This window comes from Dicentrarchus labrax, unplaced genomic scaffold (assembly GCF_905237075.1).
Source record: "Dicentrarchus labrax unplaced genomic scaffold, dlabrax2021, whole genome shotgun sequence".
NCBI classification, from domain to species: Eukaryota; Metazoa; Chordata; class Actinopteri; family Moronidae; genus Dicentrarchus; species Dicentrarchus labrax.
Genome location: NW_026136824.1, coordinates 1 through 16,635, shown reverse-complemented (window position 1 = coordinate 16,635; position 16,635 = coordinate 1). Strand labels below are relative to the sequence as shown.

The window sequence follows — 16,635 nt, the reverse complement described above, 5'->3', positions numbered from 1 at the left end:
GAGATTTCACAACTGAGAGTCTGATAAAAACACATCATTTTATTTTCATCATCAGTTTGAAATCCTCACCTTTGATCAACAGAGTGGCGGCCATCTTTGAAGTTTATAAGATGATCCATAGAGTGATCACTCTTCATGGACACACAGCTGGGTTCAGGTTCAGGACAGTCTGGTCTCTGATGGATCCTGATAGAAAGAAATTCATTAAAGCTCACATATTCAGAAACATTGTCACTGAATCAAAGACTTTGTGAAATGATGTATAATTTAAAATGTTTGAATACAGGGCTGGACAATAAGAACAATGTCTTCAATTACTGACATTATGGACGTGTTACTGAACACAATTTACTGATGTCACACACTTCAACACACTTTGTGACATGGAGAAGAGTCATGGACAGTTAGAGATCCTCATCTCACCTCTGAGCTTTGGTCCTTGTGTCATGTTCCCCACACAGAGTGCTTTTAGAGGGAGGGACTCCCTCCTCTCTGTCCTCACACTGATTCATAGCAGAGCCCACACCTTCACACAGACACAGCAACCTGCTGGGAGATATCACACATTATTAGGGACCTATGAGGTCCCTCTTGTATCTCCAGGAATTATTATTTGCTCCGTCTAAAACATGCTCAAAAGCTCATGGAAATTTGCACAAAATTCAAACGTATCAAAAACTTGAGTATGCAATTGTCCCCGTGCCCCCGAATCAGCCCCCAAGACGCATAAGGCCGCCATGTACGAAACTTGGTACGCATGTGTATCGTGATGACAGAAGCAGAGAAGGCTCTTGGACCCATACCCCAAACCCAACAGGAAGTCGGCCATTTAGGATTTCGTCGTTGCATTCCTCCTAGGGAATTTATCGGATCAACTCCACACTTAGACACACCCATCTAAAGACATTCACGATTAAAAGTTGTGCTATTTACGACTTTCCGTCGAACAGCTTGCAGGTGGCGTGGCGTCCAATTTCGATCCTTCGCCAGAAAGAGAAAGAGGGATTTTGTCATAACTTCTGCATACATGATCCAATCGCAACGAAACTTCACGTTTGATAAGAGTCCCACCATGAACACGTCTATGTGATGTCAACAACAACAACAACAACAACAACACAAGTAATGAATTATAATGCCCTGCTGCTGCAAGCACACTGATTAGCAGCAACATGGTTGTCTCTGCTAGTCACGGCCTGAGCAGAGTAGCCTAATGAGTGAGTGAATTACAGGGAGGCGTATACAACGTAGGGCTGTGATTGAAACATTTAGTGTTGCATGGTACTCGCGCTACAGCTGTTCTAATGTGTTCACACGTGGCGAATAATTACAATCACAGGACATGTCTTTTGGTCTGATTACAGATCAGTGGTGCTGAAATTTGTGTTTCTCTTCTACAACCTACACATTGTACATCTCTGAGGTCAGAAGCATCATTCAGTGTCATTTAAGTCGGACCGTCTGACGCAGCTGCTCCTGTATAGAGCAGTAATGCTGGCTGGTTAGGGTTATATGTGCGTGAATTTGTTAAATTATTCGCCACGTGTGTTTGTTGACATTAGAACAGCTGTAGAGAACGGGAGCCGGGAGGAGTAGCGGCAGCCCGCTACACAGTGGAAACTGGCCCCGCGTTCAGCGGTAGTTTAGTAATCCACGGTAGTACTGTTCAAGGCCGGATTAACCATATGGGCAACTGGGCAATTGCTCAGGGGCCCACGACCTCTAAAGGGCCCAGGGCAGTGAGGGCACAAGAAAAATATCTGGTTATATCTCGCTTATATGTTAAACTGTCCGCAGGAGCCATTGCACTGCACACAATCTCTGCCCCTGGCTGCCTGTGACTGTGACCGTGAGCTGAGACCCTCTCCTCATTGGTCAGCCCGTATGAGAAAGGTCAAGGTGACCAATCAACGTGCACTGAGCAGGTCGCGTGACGTCAAGCGCCGCTACACAACACAACTCAAAAAGTGCAAACATGGAGAAGCTAAGTGGGAGGAAAATGATATCAGGAACGCCGAAAATGTAAAATATATACTGAAAGTAGGGAGTTTCTTCACGCTAGTAAACGTTAGCAGCTGTTCTGCTGAGGCAGCATCCGTCAACGAGGACAGCTCAGCTAGCCAGGACACTTCTTCACTGCCTGCGATAGCTAATGTTCACAGCCCCGAGAGCGAAGAGCCCCCGGCGGCATCTTCAACCGACGGCCCGGATTCTGCTGCGAGTGCGACCGTTGAGGGAAGCGGTGATGGGTCTCGAGTCTGCCCGCCATCTGAACCGCTCGTCGAGTCTGCGAGCAGCCCCTGTACGGTACAGGCTCCATGAAAATGCTGTCCATTGTCTATTGTTGTTGAGAGAAATCAGGCAGATTCAAACTGTTTATATCGCACTGTAACTGGATTGTCCTGTTGAATTCTGATTTCTGCTTAAAATGAGCTGAGGACCAAAATGCTTCTTGATTCTAGGAGATTATGGATTTTTGTTTGTGTCTTGTCTGTGGACTTCCTCTGTGATGGCTCTATCAGTTCAATACATTTGTGTTGGGAGTAGGTGTTGTTAGATAAATATTGGATGCTTTGAAAGTGGTTGCTTATTATTTGTTTGTGAAAATGGAGGACACTTCCTTCCCCTCTCTATGTAGTGGGTCAGTTTTGCCAGATTAAACTGATGCTGATGTGTTTAGTTTTCATAACCTATGTGAGTGAGTGGTCTTGACAAGAGAACATAGCGGTGTGTTTGTAGTTCTATGAGCATTTGCACATCTGTACATCAAAATGCACTTGATGACAGTTAGTTATTGAAGTATTGATTACATTTACTGTATATTACTGTCATTTATTCTGTATTTTGCCAGATTATGGCGATCCTGGGGTCGTGATAATGGGGCCCTTGAATATTGTTGCCCAGGGTACAGTGAAGTGTTAATCTGGCCCTGGTACTGTTGTAGAGGAACCGCGAGTACCATGCAACACTAAATGTTTAAATCACAGCCCTACGTTGTACAGCAGGCTGTAGCCAACGATATATAGCACAATTCATTACTTATGGGAAACGTTTCAAGAGCAACAGGCTTCTCCAAGCAGCACAGCACAGGGAGAAGTGGGTGTAATGCGGAAGACGTAGCCAGTCAAACCAACCAATAGAAACTCTTCTCTCGTCCACCAGCGTAGGCCCCGCCCATCAAGTGCAGTTGAATTGGCAAACAAAACTTTTTAACTCTCAACCAAAGAGGACTGATTTATAAGCTAAATAGTCGTATGTTTTTACTTTCAAACATTAGTTTTGATTGAAGTTGAAGAAATATGTTCTCTCATATTTTTTGTTTTCAATTGCAACCTGTTCTGTTTCCATCTCAAAAAATTTTTTTTGATTGCCACTTACTCTTTTTTGCTCGCAAATCTCTTTTTTGGTTTCAAATCTATTCTATTTGATTGAATAATAAAGGAACAAAATTCTCTCCATACTCCTCCTCTCCTCAAACCAGCAGCTGGCAGCAAACACAGACCTGAAAACTGGTTTTCCTGCGTTCCACCACTGATGACAAGATATCAAAGGTTAAGTTGGAGCAGAGAGAAGGGCTTGGTTTGTTGGCACAACTTCAGTTTTGATTTTAGTTGTTTTTACAGTGAAGGCCGACTTAAAGAACACAAAGAAACACACATTCATTCAAAATGGCTTCTCTCCTGTTCAGCTCCCCTTTAACACAGAAAAACATCTTTAAAAACTGTTAAAAGTCTGCCAGCAAAAGTTGTCACATGGTTTCTGTTGAATTTCATTAAAATACAAACTGTTCATCTCCAATAAAATACCATCTAATAACAGATGGGGGTCAGTCTGATCCCTGCTGGGTCCTAGTGCTGGACCGCCTGCTGTCTCCCCCTCTACATCAATAAAAGTCCTGACTGTTGTGGACCACATCAGACCCCAGATCAGACTGAACTCATCTTCCTCATCACAGAGTCATCATTCAAAGAGAGCACGGCTGTTTGAAAGCAGCACAGACTTTAAACAATCACACATTCACCATCAATGTGAACAGAAACCATTTCAACCAATCAGAGCTCCACTTACTGAACTTTTAGCCATGAACTTCATCAGTGTGCAGCTCTCTTCTGTCCTCAGCAGCTCTGTGGAGAAAAGCTTCATGCTTCAAGTTCAACTTCAGATAAAATGAAGAGACGTCACTGCTTCTCCTTCATTACTGTGTGTGTGTGTGTGTGTGTGTGTGTGTGTGTGTGTGTGTGTGTGTGTGTGTGTGTGTGTAAGCAGTCTAACTGGTTTGACTGAGTCTCAGACTGAGCTGCGTTCAAATCAAAAGAGTTGGTTTGACAGCAGACTGGATTCTGATAGTTCAGAGGAGTCGTACTCGCCCCTCTTTGAGTCCTGGATTTCTCTTCTATCTGGACTACTGGGGAAGAGGATCAAGCAGAAACCAGAGTCTGACTTCCTGCCCAGAACTTTAATTAATAATACAGTTAACAATATACTGCTTTGTTACCTGGGGAGAAAATCCTCAGACTCTCTTTAAAAATCACAGTTTTTGATGTGTTGAGTCAGAGGAAACTTTCTACAAGAGGGGTCTTAAACTGCCGGCCCAGGGGCCATTTCTGGCCCTACATCCACCGCCCTATTAAAAAATAGAATATAATCCGGCCACAAGACTTGCAAGATTTGTATGATTTCATAAGGAGTACGGTGTAGACCTGCTCTGTTTGAAAAGGTCCTGAGATAACTTCTGTTGGGATTTGGTGCCATACAAATAAAACGGAACTGAATTATTTATTGTTTTGAGTTGTTTGTTAGCAATTTGAACGCCAACATCACGTACAATTTAAAAAAATAATTTATATTTGTGAAAATGTATTTGCTTTGGTAGAAATTACTGGCACAGGTCAAAGGTCAAATGTGCCTGTAAATGACCTTCATGATGATATAAACTGTACAGAAACTGCTGTATAATGTTAGTAATGGAAATACTCTCTACTCTCTGCTTTCCTGTAACACTTGAACGTTGCAGTGGCCCCAAGACAATGTGAGTCTGACTTCCTGTCCAGAACTTAAATAAATACATTTATGAAGACAACAGAGACCGACCTGAGAGTGTTTTTTATCCATCACTTTGTTGTTGTTGTTGTGGTTGAACCTGTTGGGGGCGGGGCAACTCACCCAGTTAGTGCAGGTAGTTTGGTGACATCCCATAATTCCCAGCACAGCTCCACCCAACTTCCTCCTGACTAGAGGTCTAATCAGCCAGTGAGTGAAAACAGCTGTGTGGGTGTGCAGAGACTTTGATTTGTAAAGTAACTGAAGCTGTCAGATAAATGTAGTGGAGTAAAAAGTACAAGCTGTCTCTCTGAGATGTAGTGCAGTACAAGTAGAGAGGAAAGTACAAGTACTGTAGTACAGTGCAGTAGTTGAGTAAATGTACTCGGTTCCTTTCCAGCAGTGAAATGGACGACACATTGGAACAGAGACAGAAATGTGTCACATGTGAATGAGTCACTGCTGATTGTTCTGGAGAACAATGACTGAATAATGGAGCTGAGATCTCCTTTAAATGAGGAGTGCTCCTCGTCATGGAGGAGGATTTGGCTCCCTCTGGTGTCACAAACATAAAGTGCATCCTGTCAGTTGAAGTGAAACAGATTACAGACTGTTTTCAGTGTTTGGAAATCATCCAGATATCAACAGGTAGAGATCATTGGTCCTGATGTTACATCATGTCAGCTCTGCTCAGTAGTTTGTTATTTCCTGTGTTAAACAGCTGTCTTTGTCTTTGGGGGTGAAAGCAGCTTCACATCTGGAACATCTGGAACTACAGATTCACCCAGAAAGAGATTCTGTCTCTTCTTCTCTGGACTTTATAGGACTGTGTTACAGTCTATAACTATACTATACTATACACTATAAGTGTGTTTCATTCTGCTGCTGCACACTGGAACACAGACAGGAAGTTAGGGACTTTATTTTGGTGGCTGTATTCTATTCTGAAAGAATTCACAGGAAATTCTTCTACAGCTCTTACATATGCACTGTAATGTCCCATATATACAGCACTGACTTCTATCCTGTATCTGTCTGTCTGTAACTTAGTATTATTGTCAAATAGAAATCAACCTTTGATCTGATTTCCGGACGCCAAGAGAGCACACGTCCAGGAGCACCACTCCGCTTGACAAATCATATTTTTAACACAATTCTTTTACTCATTTTACTTTTATCTTCATGTTTCCCATTGTGTTGTTTTATGAGTTACTTTTGGACTGAATTATACCATAATGGCTGTATGTGCAGACTGTAAACTTCAGTACTCACAGCTAAGGGAGAATATCCACCGCCTCAAGTCAGAGCTTCAGGAAAGGGATCACCAGATCGAAGGCTTTGTATCCATAACTGCTACACAGGCAAAGCATATTTCCCTTTGGATTTAGATCAAACTGCACACATATAGAGCCTTTTTGTTCCACTGATATAAAAACACAGTATATTTGTAGGATTGGTTGTATTACTACTTTAAAGAGAGCAGGGACACAGCCTGAAGTCTGAGTCTTACCTGAAAAGATGAGCAGCAGATGTTTAACATGTTTTCACTACATTTATGAAAGAAGACAAACATATAAAGTTTTATTTGACAGTAAACGTCAGATTTGACTAATAAAAAAATAAAATAATAATAAACTGAATAAAGTAAGAAATTCAAGGTTTTATAAGCTTTCTTGTTCTTAGAGTAGAAAATCAACCTGACTTATCAAAGTTTGTACATTTGTTCCATGATGACCAAAGATGATGAATTTAGTTTGTTCCAATCAAAGCCACTCTTTACACCTTGGAACTATTTTTACACAGATGCTGAATTTGATCCTGAAAGACTCTTGTTTGACATTTGAACACATTTTTTCTTCACAGAAACAAAAGTTTTAAGGCAACAAAGTTCAGTTTTAGACTCAAAGGTGAATATTTGTTCACACTTTAATATTTGAGTCATAAAAACACTTTCCCTCTAACTGTGCTTTCAAAAAGAAGAAGATGTGAAAAACAAGCAGCCACATTTGATCCTAAAAATGTTCATTTTTCTCAGAGTTATAGAAGAAGATCAATTCTTTCTATCATTTCTTTATCTCTACGTCTGCAGGCTGCACATTACCCTCACACAGGATCCCTTCATCCCAGCATCTTTGCTCTTCTCTTCCTTCAGCCTCCTCTTCCTCCTCTATTACAGTAAACACATCAGGTTGGTACTAACTAACATCAGCTGTGTGTGATCCTGTACAGTCTGAACTATCTGGTCAGCAGTGAGAAAGTTTCTCTCTCCCTCCTACAGAGGACACAGAGACACTGAGGAACCAGAGCTGAACCTAAGCCAGAACCTGAACCCAGGATAAAGAGGTTCAGTGAATGTGGTGTTGAAGGTGTGGAGGTGGATCAGTGTGTCAGAGGAGACTGTGTAGAAGGACAGAGTGCCAGCAGGACAGTCCACATACACTGCTACTCTACCAGAGGAGGAGGAGGAGGAGGAGGAGGAGGAGGAGGAGGAGGAGGAGGAGGAGATGAATGTTTTTCTGTTATTGTGACAGACATAGTAACCATCATCAGAGAACTCCAGACTCCAGGACTGATCATTCCCTCCAAACACACAGTTTCTACTGTTTCCTCTCCTGCTGATTCCTCTGTAACTCACTGATATATAAACTCCTCCTCTCCACTCGACCTCCCAGTAACAGCGACCAGTCAGAACATTTCTACACAGCAGTTGAGGACAGTCAAATCTGTCTGGATGATCAGGATATGACTGATCCTCCTTCACTAATGTCATCTTCCTGTTGTTGTCAGACAGTTTGATCTTTCTGTTCACTGTGTTTGTGTCGACTGTGAGTTCACAGGAATCTGATGGAGAGAACAAGACACAATACAGCTGCAGTTATTGATCTATCATCTGATCATTAATTGACACTTTGATGATGACATCAGAGCTGTGAATGAGTGATGTCACAGTGTGAAGATGGTTGAATGTGTGCTGCTTTGTTTTCACACTTACACTTCCTCAGACCTGGTCTCAACCATCGGACTCCAGCAGGCTCCACCCTGAAAGGAGGAGGGGGGTCAGAGCAGCATGGAAACATGGACATTACATCGCTCTCATACACAGAGCTTATTCTCTACAAATGGACTTACATCTTCACATGGAGCACTTATTATTAATCAGCTGATAGTAAACACACACACACACACGCACACACGCACACACACACACACACACACAGTCTGTGTTAAACATTTCTTTGTTCAGTTGTTTGAACCTGAATTGAAAATAATGCTGGGGGCTGCAAATGAGCTTCAGCTACACTCTGTATACATCATCTGTTGCATTGAGTCTTCTTGTGCATTCAATAATTATGAATCATATATAATGATAATGATTATCTTTACTGTCAGTGGGAATTAAACTAACTAATTAATACTTATCTTCATTCCAGGGAAGAGTCTTCTTATTGGCCGATGGCTACGACTCATTATTTTTACTTTTTATGTTTATAGGAAAATATAACTATTCATCTGTTTATTTATTAATCTCCTTATGTCCTGTTCTGAATAGAAGACAAATCTGTGTAAACAGTTACCTGACAAAGATAAACTTTGTTTTTACACAATCATTTTTCAACTACTGACAAGTTGTTTCCTCCCAGTTGGGGAACATTAGTGTTTGATGGTTCCAGCTGATGAGCAGCTCCAGTCAGTCGTCTTTGTGATGGAATATTTTATAACAGTGTGATGAGTCAGTGGTTGTTAACTCTGGTTGATTCAAATAAAACTGACACATCACCATGCTGAGTAACAGTCTCCATCATCAAATAAAGAAACTCTACCACAGAAACTGTTCATTGAATAACTGACTGTATGAGTTTTACTTTGGGTCAGTTACACAGTTCTTGACTCCTAAAATTCCTCTTTGGTATGTCAGGTTCCAGCAGCAGAGGCAAAATAAAACTACTCTAAAATATGAGGATAGAAAGAACAGATTAATGAATCCTGACCTGAGGATTCCCAGTGTGCAGTGTGGACTCTCCAGTCCCACATTCAGCAGCTTCAGTCCTGAATCCTGCAGGTTGTTGTTACTCAGGTCCAGCTCTCTCAGACTAGAGGACTGGGAGCTGAGAACTGAGGACAGAGCTTCACAGCTTCTCTCTGAGAGGTTACAGTCACTCAGTCTGTAGAGACAATGATCAACATGAAGAAATGATAAGATATTCAAGGGATCATACCTGACAAGCTCTATGTTCTATGGTTGTAAACAGATGACACAGTGGTTAAAAACCAGCCTTTGTCAAGTGCTGGGTTTAAAATCTACTTTGGAAACCAGTAAAGAAATGTGCTTTCTTGTGTTGCAGTGTGTTGTGTGTTGATCCTGGTGGTTCCTGCTGCTGTGGTCCTGCTTGACCTCCACTGCCATTATTATTATTAATATTAATATTATTATTATTATTATTATTATTATTATTATTATTATTATTATTATTATTTTTGTTGTTGTTGTTATTCTTGTTGTTCATCTCTGTGGCTATTGTAGTCTTCGTCGTCATTGTCATTTCTACTAGTATAGTTCTTGCATTGCACCTTTTTCTCTGTGCTTTTCTATCTCTAATTCTCAATCTGAAGAACAGAGGTCTCCAGATCTTTTATCTTCTGTTTTGGTCTGGTTTTGGTCTCCTGTCCTCCCTCCTTTCCCCTACAGCTGTCTCTCAGACTCAGGCTACCAAAGTCCTCTCTTTCCTCCTCAAGCCGTTCATTGGAAGTTCAGATTCAATCAAATATCAAACATGTTTTTTTGAGGTTTACAAAAGTATTCTAGTTACAGATTTGATGTGTACCAGGGCTACTCAACTGCATTTGTCCAAAGTCCAGAATTTGTCTAAGCAAACCCTGTGGGGGCCGGACTATGAAAATATTGTTAATATATCCTCTTAAATAAACTGATGTTATTTTTATTAGTCTATATCAATGTGAACAGATTAAAAACATTAGAATCCATAATGATAACTAGATACTAAAAAATACTTTCAGACCTCCACCAAGGAGGCAGCTCACTGAGGAGTGATGGTTAAAGTCTGTAAGAATGCAGTCCTGGTTGGTAGCAAATATGAATCACCTTTAATGTTTTTACAATATTATGCAGTTGCATTATTATTGTTCATGTGCCCGCTGCCAGTAAGCTATGAAAGTAAAAGATTTTGTCAGAGGGGTCAATTGGTCCTTGGGCTGATATTTACCTTCCTTTAACTAAAGATTAACTATACTATGATCTGACCTGAGAGTTTCCAGTGTACAGTGTGGACTCTTCAGTCCCACAGACAGCAGCTTCAGTCCTGAATCCTGCAGGTTGTTGTTACTCAGGTCCAGCTCTCTCAGACTAGAGGACTGGGAGCTGAGAACTGAGGACAGAGCTTCACAACTTCTCTCTGAGAGGTTACAGCCACTCAGTCTGTAGAGACAATGATCAACAATGAAAAAACAAACATTTGTTTTGTTAAAACATTCATAATGAAAAACAAGCAGTTAACAGAAAAGATAGCAGAGTATTTAAGTAATAATACAGAAATCCAACTCTGTCTGTACTTACAGAGCTTTGTTGGAGGCTTTGACCACTGGCAGCAGCCTCAGGAGAGCCTCCTCTGAAGCAGAGTATTTCTTCAGGTCAAACACGTCGAGATCTTTTCCTGATGACAGTAAGATGAAGACCAGAGCTGACCACTGAGCAGGAGACAGTTTATCTGTGGAGAGACTTCCTGAACTCAGGGACTGTTGGATCTGATCCACTAGAGAACGATCATTCAGTTCATTCAGACAGTGGAACAGATTGATGCTTCTCTCTGCAGAGGGAGTCTCTTCGATCTTCTTCTTGATGTACTGAACTGTTTTCTGATTGGTCTGTGAGCTACTTCCTGTCTGTGTCAGCAGGCCTTGTAGGAGATTCTGATTGGTCTGCAGTGAAAGGCCCAGGAGGAAGCGGAGGAACAAGTCCAGGTGTCCATTTGGGCTCTGTAAGGCCTTGTCCACAGCACTCTGGTAGAGTTGTTTTAGATTCAGTTTGTCCTTAAATAATTTGGACTTTAGAGATATTGTTTTTTCTTCTGCCAGCAGATTGACTCCAGAGTTGATGAATGTCAGATGGACATGAAGAGCAGCCAGAAACTCCTGAACACTCAGATGGACGAAGCAGAAGACCTTGTCCTGGTACAGTCCTCTCTCCTCTTTAAAGATCTGTGTGAACACTCCTGAGTACACTGAGGCTGCTCTGATATCGATGCCACACTCTGTCAGGTCTGATTCATAGAAGATCAGGTTGCCTTTCTGCAGCTGCTCAAAAGCCAGTTTTCCCAGAGACTCAATCATCTTCCTGCTGTCTGGACTCCAGTGTGGATCTGTCTCAGCTCCTCCATCATACTTGAGATTCTTCAGTTTGGACTGAACCACCATGAAGTGGATGTACATCTCAGTCAGGGTCTTGGGCAGCTCTCCTCTCTTTCTGGTCTTCAACACATCCTCCAGAACTGTAGCAGTGATCCAGCAGAAGACTGGGATGTGGCACATGATGTGGACGCTTCGTGATGTCTTGATGTGGGAGATGATTCTGCTGGTCTGCTCCTGATCTGTGAACCTCTTCCTGAAGTACTCCTCCTTTTGTGGGTCAGTGAACCCTCTGACCTCTGTCACCATGTCAACACACTCAGGAGGGATCTGATTGGCTGCCGCAGGTCGTGTGGTTATCCAGAGGCGAGATGATGGAAGCAGTTTTCCCCTGATGAGGTTTGTCAGCAGCACATCCACTGAGGTGGACTCTGTAACATCAGTCAGGATCTCAGTGTTGTGGAAGTCCAGAGAAAGTCGACACTCATCCAGACCGTCAAAGAGGAACACAACCTGGAACTCTTCAAACCTGCAGATTCCTGCTTCTTTGGTTTCAGTAAAGAAGTGATGAACAAGTTCCACCAAGCTGTACTTTTTCTCTTTCAGCACATTCAGCTCTCTGAAAGTGAATGGAAATGTGAACTGTATGTCCTGGTTGGCTTTGTCTTCAGCCCAGTCTAGAGTGAACTTCTGTGTTAAGACTGTTTTCCCAATGCCAGCCACTCCCTTTGTCATCACTGTTCTGATTGGTTCATCTCTTCCAGGTGAGGCTTTAAAGATGTCTTCTTGTGTTATTGTTGTTTCTGGTCTGTCTGGTCTCCTGGATGCTGTTTCAATCTGTCTGACCTCATGTTCATCATTGAGCTCTGCAGTCCCTCCCTCTGTGATGTAGAGCTCTGTGTAGATCTGGTTCAGAAGGGTTGGGTTTCCTGCTTTAGCAATCCCCTCAAACACACACTGGAACTTCTTCTTCAGGTTAGATTTAAGTTCACGCTGACAGACTCCAACAAGATGTCCTCAATGAAGATACAGAAAAGAACAACATTAGGTGATGCATTAAATATATCCGTATGACAATTTCATTCCACTAAAGTAGGGATGCCAACACTTTTTCAGCTTGAGAGAGAAAATAAAAAAGTAGTTTTCTGTCCAAGACCCAAACTCAGGGGCTTTAAAACTTCTGGGGGCTAACTCACTACCTCGACTCATTTCATTGAGGGGAAGGGGTTCTAAAGACGGTGGTAGAAGTATGTAGTAATTCTTGCTCACATCCATGTAGATTTTGCTATGCCTTACGAAGATCTCTTTGTCAAACCTCTGATACTGACAATGCATTTTAGGTAAAAACCTGTGCAAGGGATGTTGGTACGGCGGCCTTCACACACTACAGCATTAGTAATAGCAGCATACGTCAGAAGAAAAGGACCATTCCCTGTTTTTATAACTTAATATATCATTAACCTCCTTTTAAAAAAAATGATAAATTATCATGGCATTGTTTTGCAGTTTAATTTTGGAATTTGAGTCGTGCCCAATTTTGGTGTTAAAGAATAAGTATGTGAATATATTTTGGTCCGTCTGTTGAGACATCAGTAAATGTCTCATTCATCCAACGAATTAAATCTTTAGAGAAATCCTCTTACTGCTCTGCAGACAGTCAGCCAGCTCCTCCTGCTTCATTCTCCTCAGGAAGTGCAGTGTGATCTTCAGAAATGCCTCTCTGCTGCTCCTCCTCTGCTCTTCATCTGTACCATCCAACCTCTCCTCATCCTCCCTCTGACTCTCCAAGCATTCTGGGTAATCTGAACTCAGAACCTTCTGGATCTTCTTCAGCTCGTTCTTCACAAAAGTGACAATGTTATCCTCCAGCAGCTGGAACAGAATATTGGAAGCAAACATCAGATCCATGTTGGACAGACTGACAATCCACTGGTCTAAAAAGTGCAGCATGGAGATTATTGTGAACACAATTGATGTAAAAGTAGTTGTTGTCCATGTACAGACCATAAATATGGAGTCCAGGTGTGTTTGATGCTGCTGGGCAGACTGACCACTGGGAACCTCTGAGCTCTCCTGGTCCACTCTGTGGAGGAATCATGAAGAATGAGCTCACATTATGTCTGTCCACACAGAGACAAACACAAGGTAAAGGTCCATGAAGTGATATTTGGATGTGAACAGTGAATCTGATGACTCCCTGTAGTGGTAAAGGTTTACTAGTCCTGCTGATCCCACTGAGAATCAACAGATCAGTTTGGTTCAGTCCCAACAGCTCTCACCAACCCCTCCATTTAGCTCTCCCTCCCTCACTGTACACTGCTGAAGTGCCCTGGAGCAAGGCACCTAGAGCCTCCAGCTGCTCCAGTGGAGCTGCTCAGTGTCTGCTTGTATCAGACTGGTTGTACTGGGCAGCTCCCAGTGTGAATGTGTTTGACTGTGTGAGTGTGAGGCAGCTGCTGCTGGAAAAGAGTGTTGGTGCTCAGAGAACTTCATCTGAGTCAGTAAAGGTTTAAAAACTGGATATCTGACAACTGAGAGTCTGATAAAGACACATCATTTTGTTTTCATCATCAGTTTGAAATCCTCACCTTTGATCAACAGAGTGGCGGCCATCTTTGAAGTCTATAAGACGACCCGTTGAGCGGTCACTCTTCATGGACACACAGCTGGGTTCAGGTTGTTTCCTCCTGATAGAAAAACAGGATCAGTTCTGCACTGCACCCACAACACACTGAGACAGAACCAGTGACTGAATACACCGACTGTACACAGTGTATTTGTACCCAGGGAGTTCTTGGTTAGGATTTCTATAAAGTCAGTGTTTGATTTAGACATGTTTCACTGTGTATTTAAAGCTGTATTCAGTGCAGTGTGCAGTATAGGCGGGGAAATGATGGAGTGGAGTGACCATATCGGTCCAATTAGGATAAAAAGAGGAACAGACGAGGTGTCAAAGCAGTGAGTTTCTATAAACTGCTGCAACTATTTGTTCACTGTGAAACTGAGGCTGTTGTAAATTGACACAAACCATCACCGTCCATTAAAAGACATTTTAAAACATTTAAAAATAGAGATTTCACAGCTGAGAGTCTGATAAAAACACATCATTTTATTTTCATCATCAGTTTGAAATCCTCACCTTTGATCAACAGAGTGGCGGCCATCTTTGAAGTCTATAAGACGACCCGTAGAGCGATCACTCTTCATGGACACACAGCTGGGTTCAGGTTCAGGACAGTCTGGTCTCTGATGGATCCTGATAGAAAGAAATTCATTAAAGCTCACATATTCAGAAACATTGTCACTGAATCAAAGACTTTGTGAAATGATGTATAATTTGAAATGTTTGAATACAGGGCTGGACAATAAGAACAATGTCTTCAATTACTGACATTATGGACGTGTTACTGAACACAATTTACTGATGTCACACACTTCAACACACTGTCTGAATTCCATATAATTAAAGTGAGAGCAGCTACAACATCTAACCAGCGAGCAATCAGCTCCCAGTCCAGTCCAGAAGAGCAGAATGTGGAACTGGTCAGACTGGAATGAATCAGGACAAACACCAGCAGTGAGCAACATGAGGAAGGAAATCTGCTCTGATTGATTCAAACACATGTTACTGTTACATTTCTCATTATGAAGCTGAATGTTTCTCCTGATACTGATTTGAGATCAGATTGTCCAGCCCTGTTTGAATACTGACAACTACGTACTTTAGCTCAGATAAATGTCTTTGTTTCAAATGGAGAATCAAAGCCTTTGTGACATGGAGAAGAGTCATGGACAGTTAGAGATCCTCATCTCACCTCTGAGCTTTGGTCCTTGTGTCATGTTCCCCACACAGAGTGCTTTTAGAGGGAGGGACTCCCTCCTCTCTGTCCTCACACTGATTCATAGCAGAGCCCACACCTTCACACAGACACAGCAACCTGCTGGGAGATATCACACATTATTTCCCATCATTCCTCTCAGTCACATGACAAACACACACAGCTCTGATTGGAGGAAACGGCTCATTCAGCTCAATACTAAATCCACTCATCTGACAGTTTCCATGCAGAGTAGAAATGTTGTTGGCACTTTGAGCTGCAGTATCTAAGAAATGACATTCACAATGCTCTTTAGTCTGTGGGGTTGGTTGAAGACTAGAGGAATACACTTCATGTTGCTGTTTCACTTCTATTTGACTGACTTTGAAAAGCTCCTCAACAGTTGAAATGTTGCTCTTTTTCCAAGTCTACTATATCCAGTCAGAGCATGCAGTGGCAGCTAGTCCAATAATCCAAAATCCATCCTGTTACCTTGGCAGCTGCTGCTGAATTCACATCCACATCAGCTCCCAGAGACTTTCTACCTTCATCTGTAGAGGAAACACTGAGAGCAGAGCTGAAAGCATCAGTCCAATCACTGATCAGCACTGAGAACTCATCATCACTCATTCATCCTTTACATCAGTGGTTCCCAACCTTTTTCTATCACTGAGTAAACTGACGACCCCTGACTGAGGGACATATTTTATACATATTTCATATTATATCCAAAACTGTACAATCAACCCAAATATTGAACTCAGTAACTGCAAGAAGATAAAGTTGATTTGGATGAATTCTGAGCAGATTATTTCCTTTTCAGGGAACTTTTCTCCTGTAAAACTATCAGCTGCTTCTCCACTGATTGGCTGCTTCTCTCTGTTTCCTCTCAGTGTCAGTTGAATCCCTTTGGCTTGTTGGACTGTTGCTCAGACTAAAGAAGCAGTTAGAAAACATGACTGTGAACTCTGGGAACTACTGATGGCCTTTTCTCATCACTGTCACACATTGCAAACTAATCAATACATGGATCAATAGTGGTTTGTTATTGGCCAGAGGAGATGCTGCTGGTTCTCATTGGTCAGTGTTGAGGAAGAATGAGAGCAGAAAGCTGCCATCAGCTGCTCTACTTCTACTATCAGTCCACTAGATGGCCTCATGGAGCTGCATTTATCTGACAGCTTTACTTCCTGCTTACTTTTCAAACATGGGATCAGTTTATAAAATAGAATTCATTATTTTACATTCAAGCAGCCAAAAGTATTTGAAGTAGTTCATATTGGCTCCACCTGCAGCAACTCCAACATTAAAGTAGTGATTACATGTTAATGCATCAATAATAATCATCCACTAATATAATAATACAACACTGACAGAGGCCATTCTGTACACTGACTACTTTCACTTTACATACTTC

The 16,635-nt window shown here is 42.0% G+C and overlaps 1 protein-coding gene across 2 annotated transcripts in view; it reads right to left on the bottom strand.

Annotated features, from left to right (window-relative positions):
- The window catches only part of LOC127359925 (NLR family CARD domain-containing protein 3-like), a 51,406-nt gene extending 34,777 nt beyond the window's left edge, over positions 1–16,629 (bottom strand). Inside the window, exons 1-11 of one of the 2 annotated variants that reach the window (XR_007883046.1) lie at positions 15,711–16,629; positions 15,216–15,341; positions 14,540–14,656; positions 13,989–14,087; positions 13,405–13,483; positions 13,044–13,272; positions 10,613–12,416; positions 10,301–10,474; positions 9,030–9,203; positions 8,033–8,079; positions 6,738–7,881 (exon numbers count right to left, since the gene is read on the bottom strand). Coding sequence is in view for 1 of the 2 variants with exons in the window: in XM_051394255.1 (XP_051250215.1) it covers positions 13,989–14,087; positions 14,540–14,656; positions 15,216–15,304 (305 nt within the window). In the remaining variant the exon portion in view is untranslated. The remainder of the gene's footprint in view (positions 1–6,737; positions 7,882–8,032; positions 8,080–9,029; positions 9,204–10,300; positions 10,475–10,612; positions 12,417–13,043; positions 13,273–13,404; positions 13,484–13,988; positions 14,088–14,539; positions 14,657–15,215; positions 15,342–15,710) is intronic. The other variant, XM_051394255.1, reaches the window with a different exon arrangement.
- Positions 16,630–16,635: the final 6 nt, after the last annotated feature.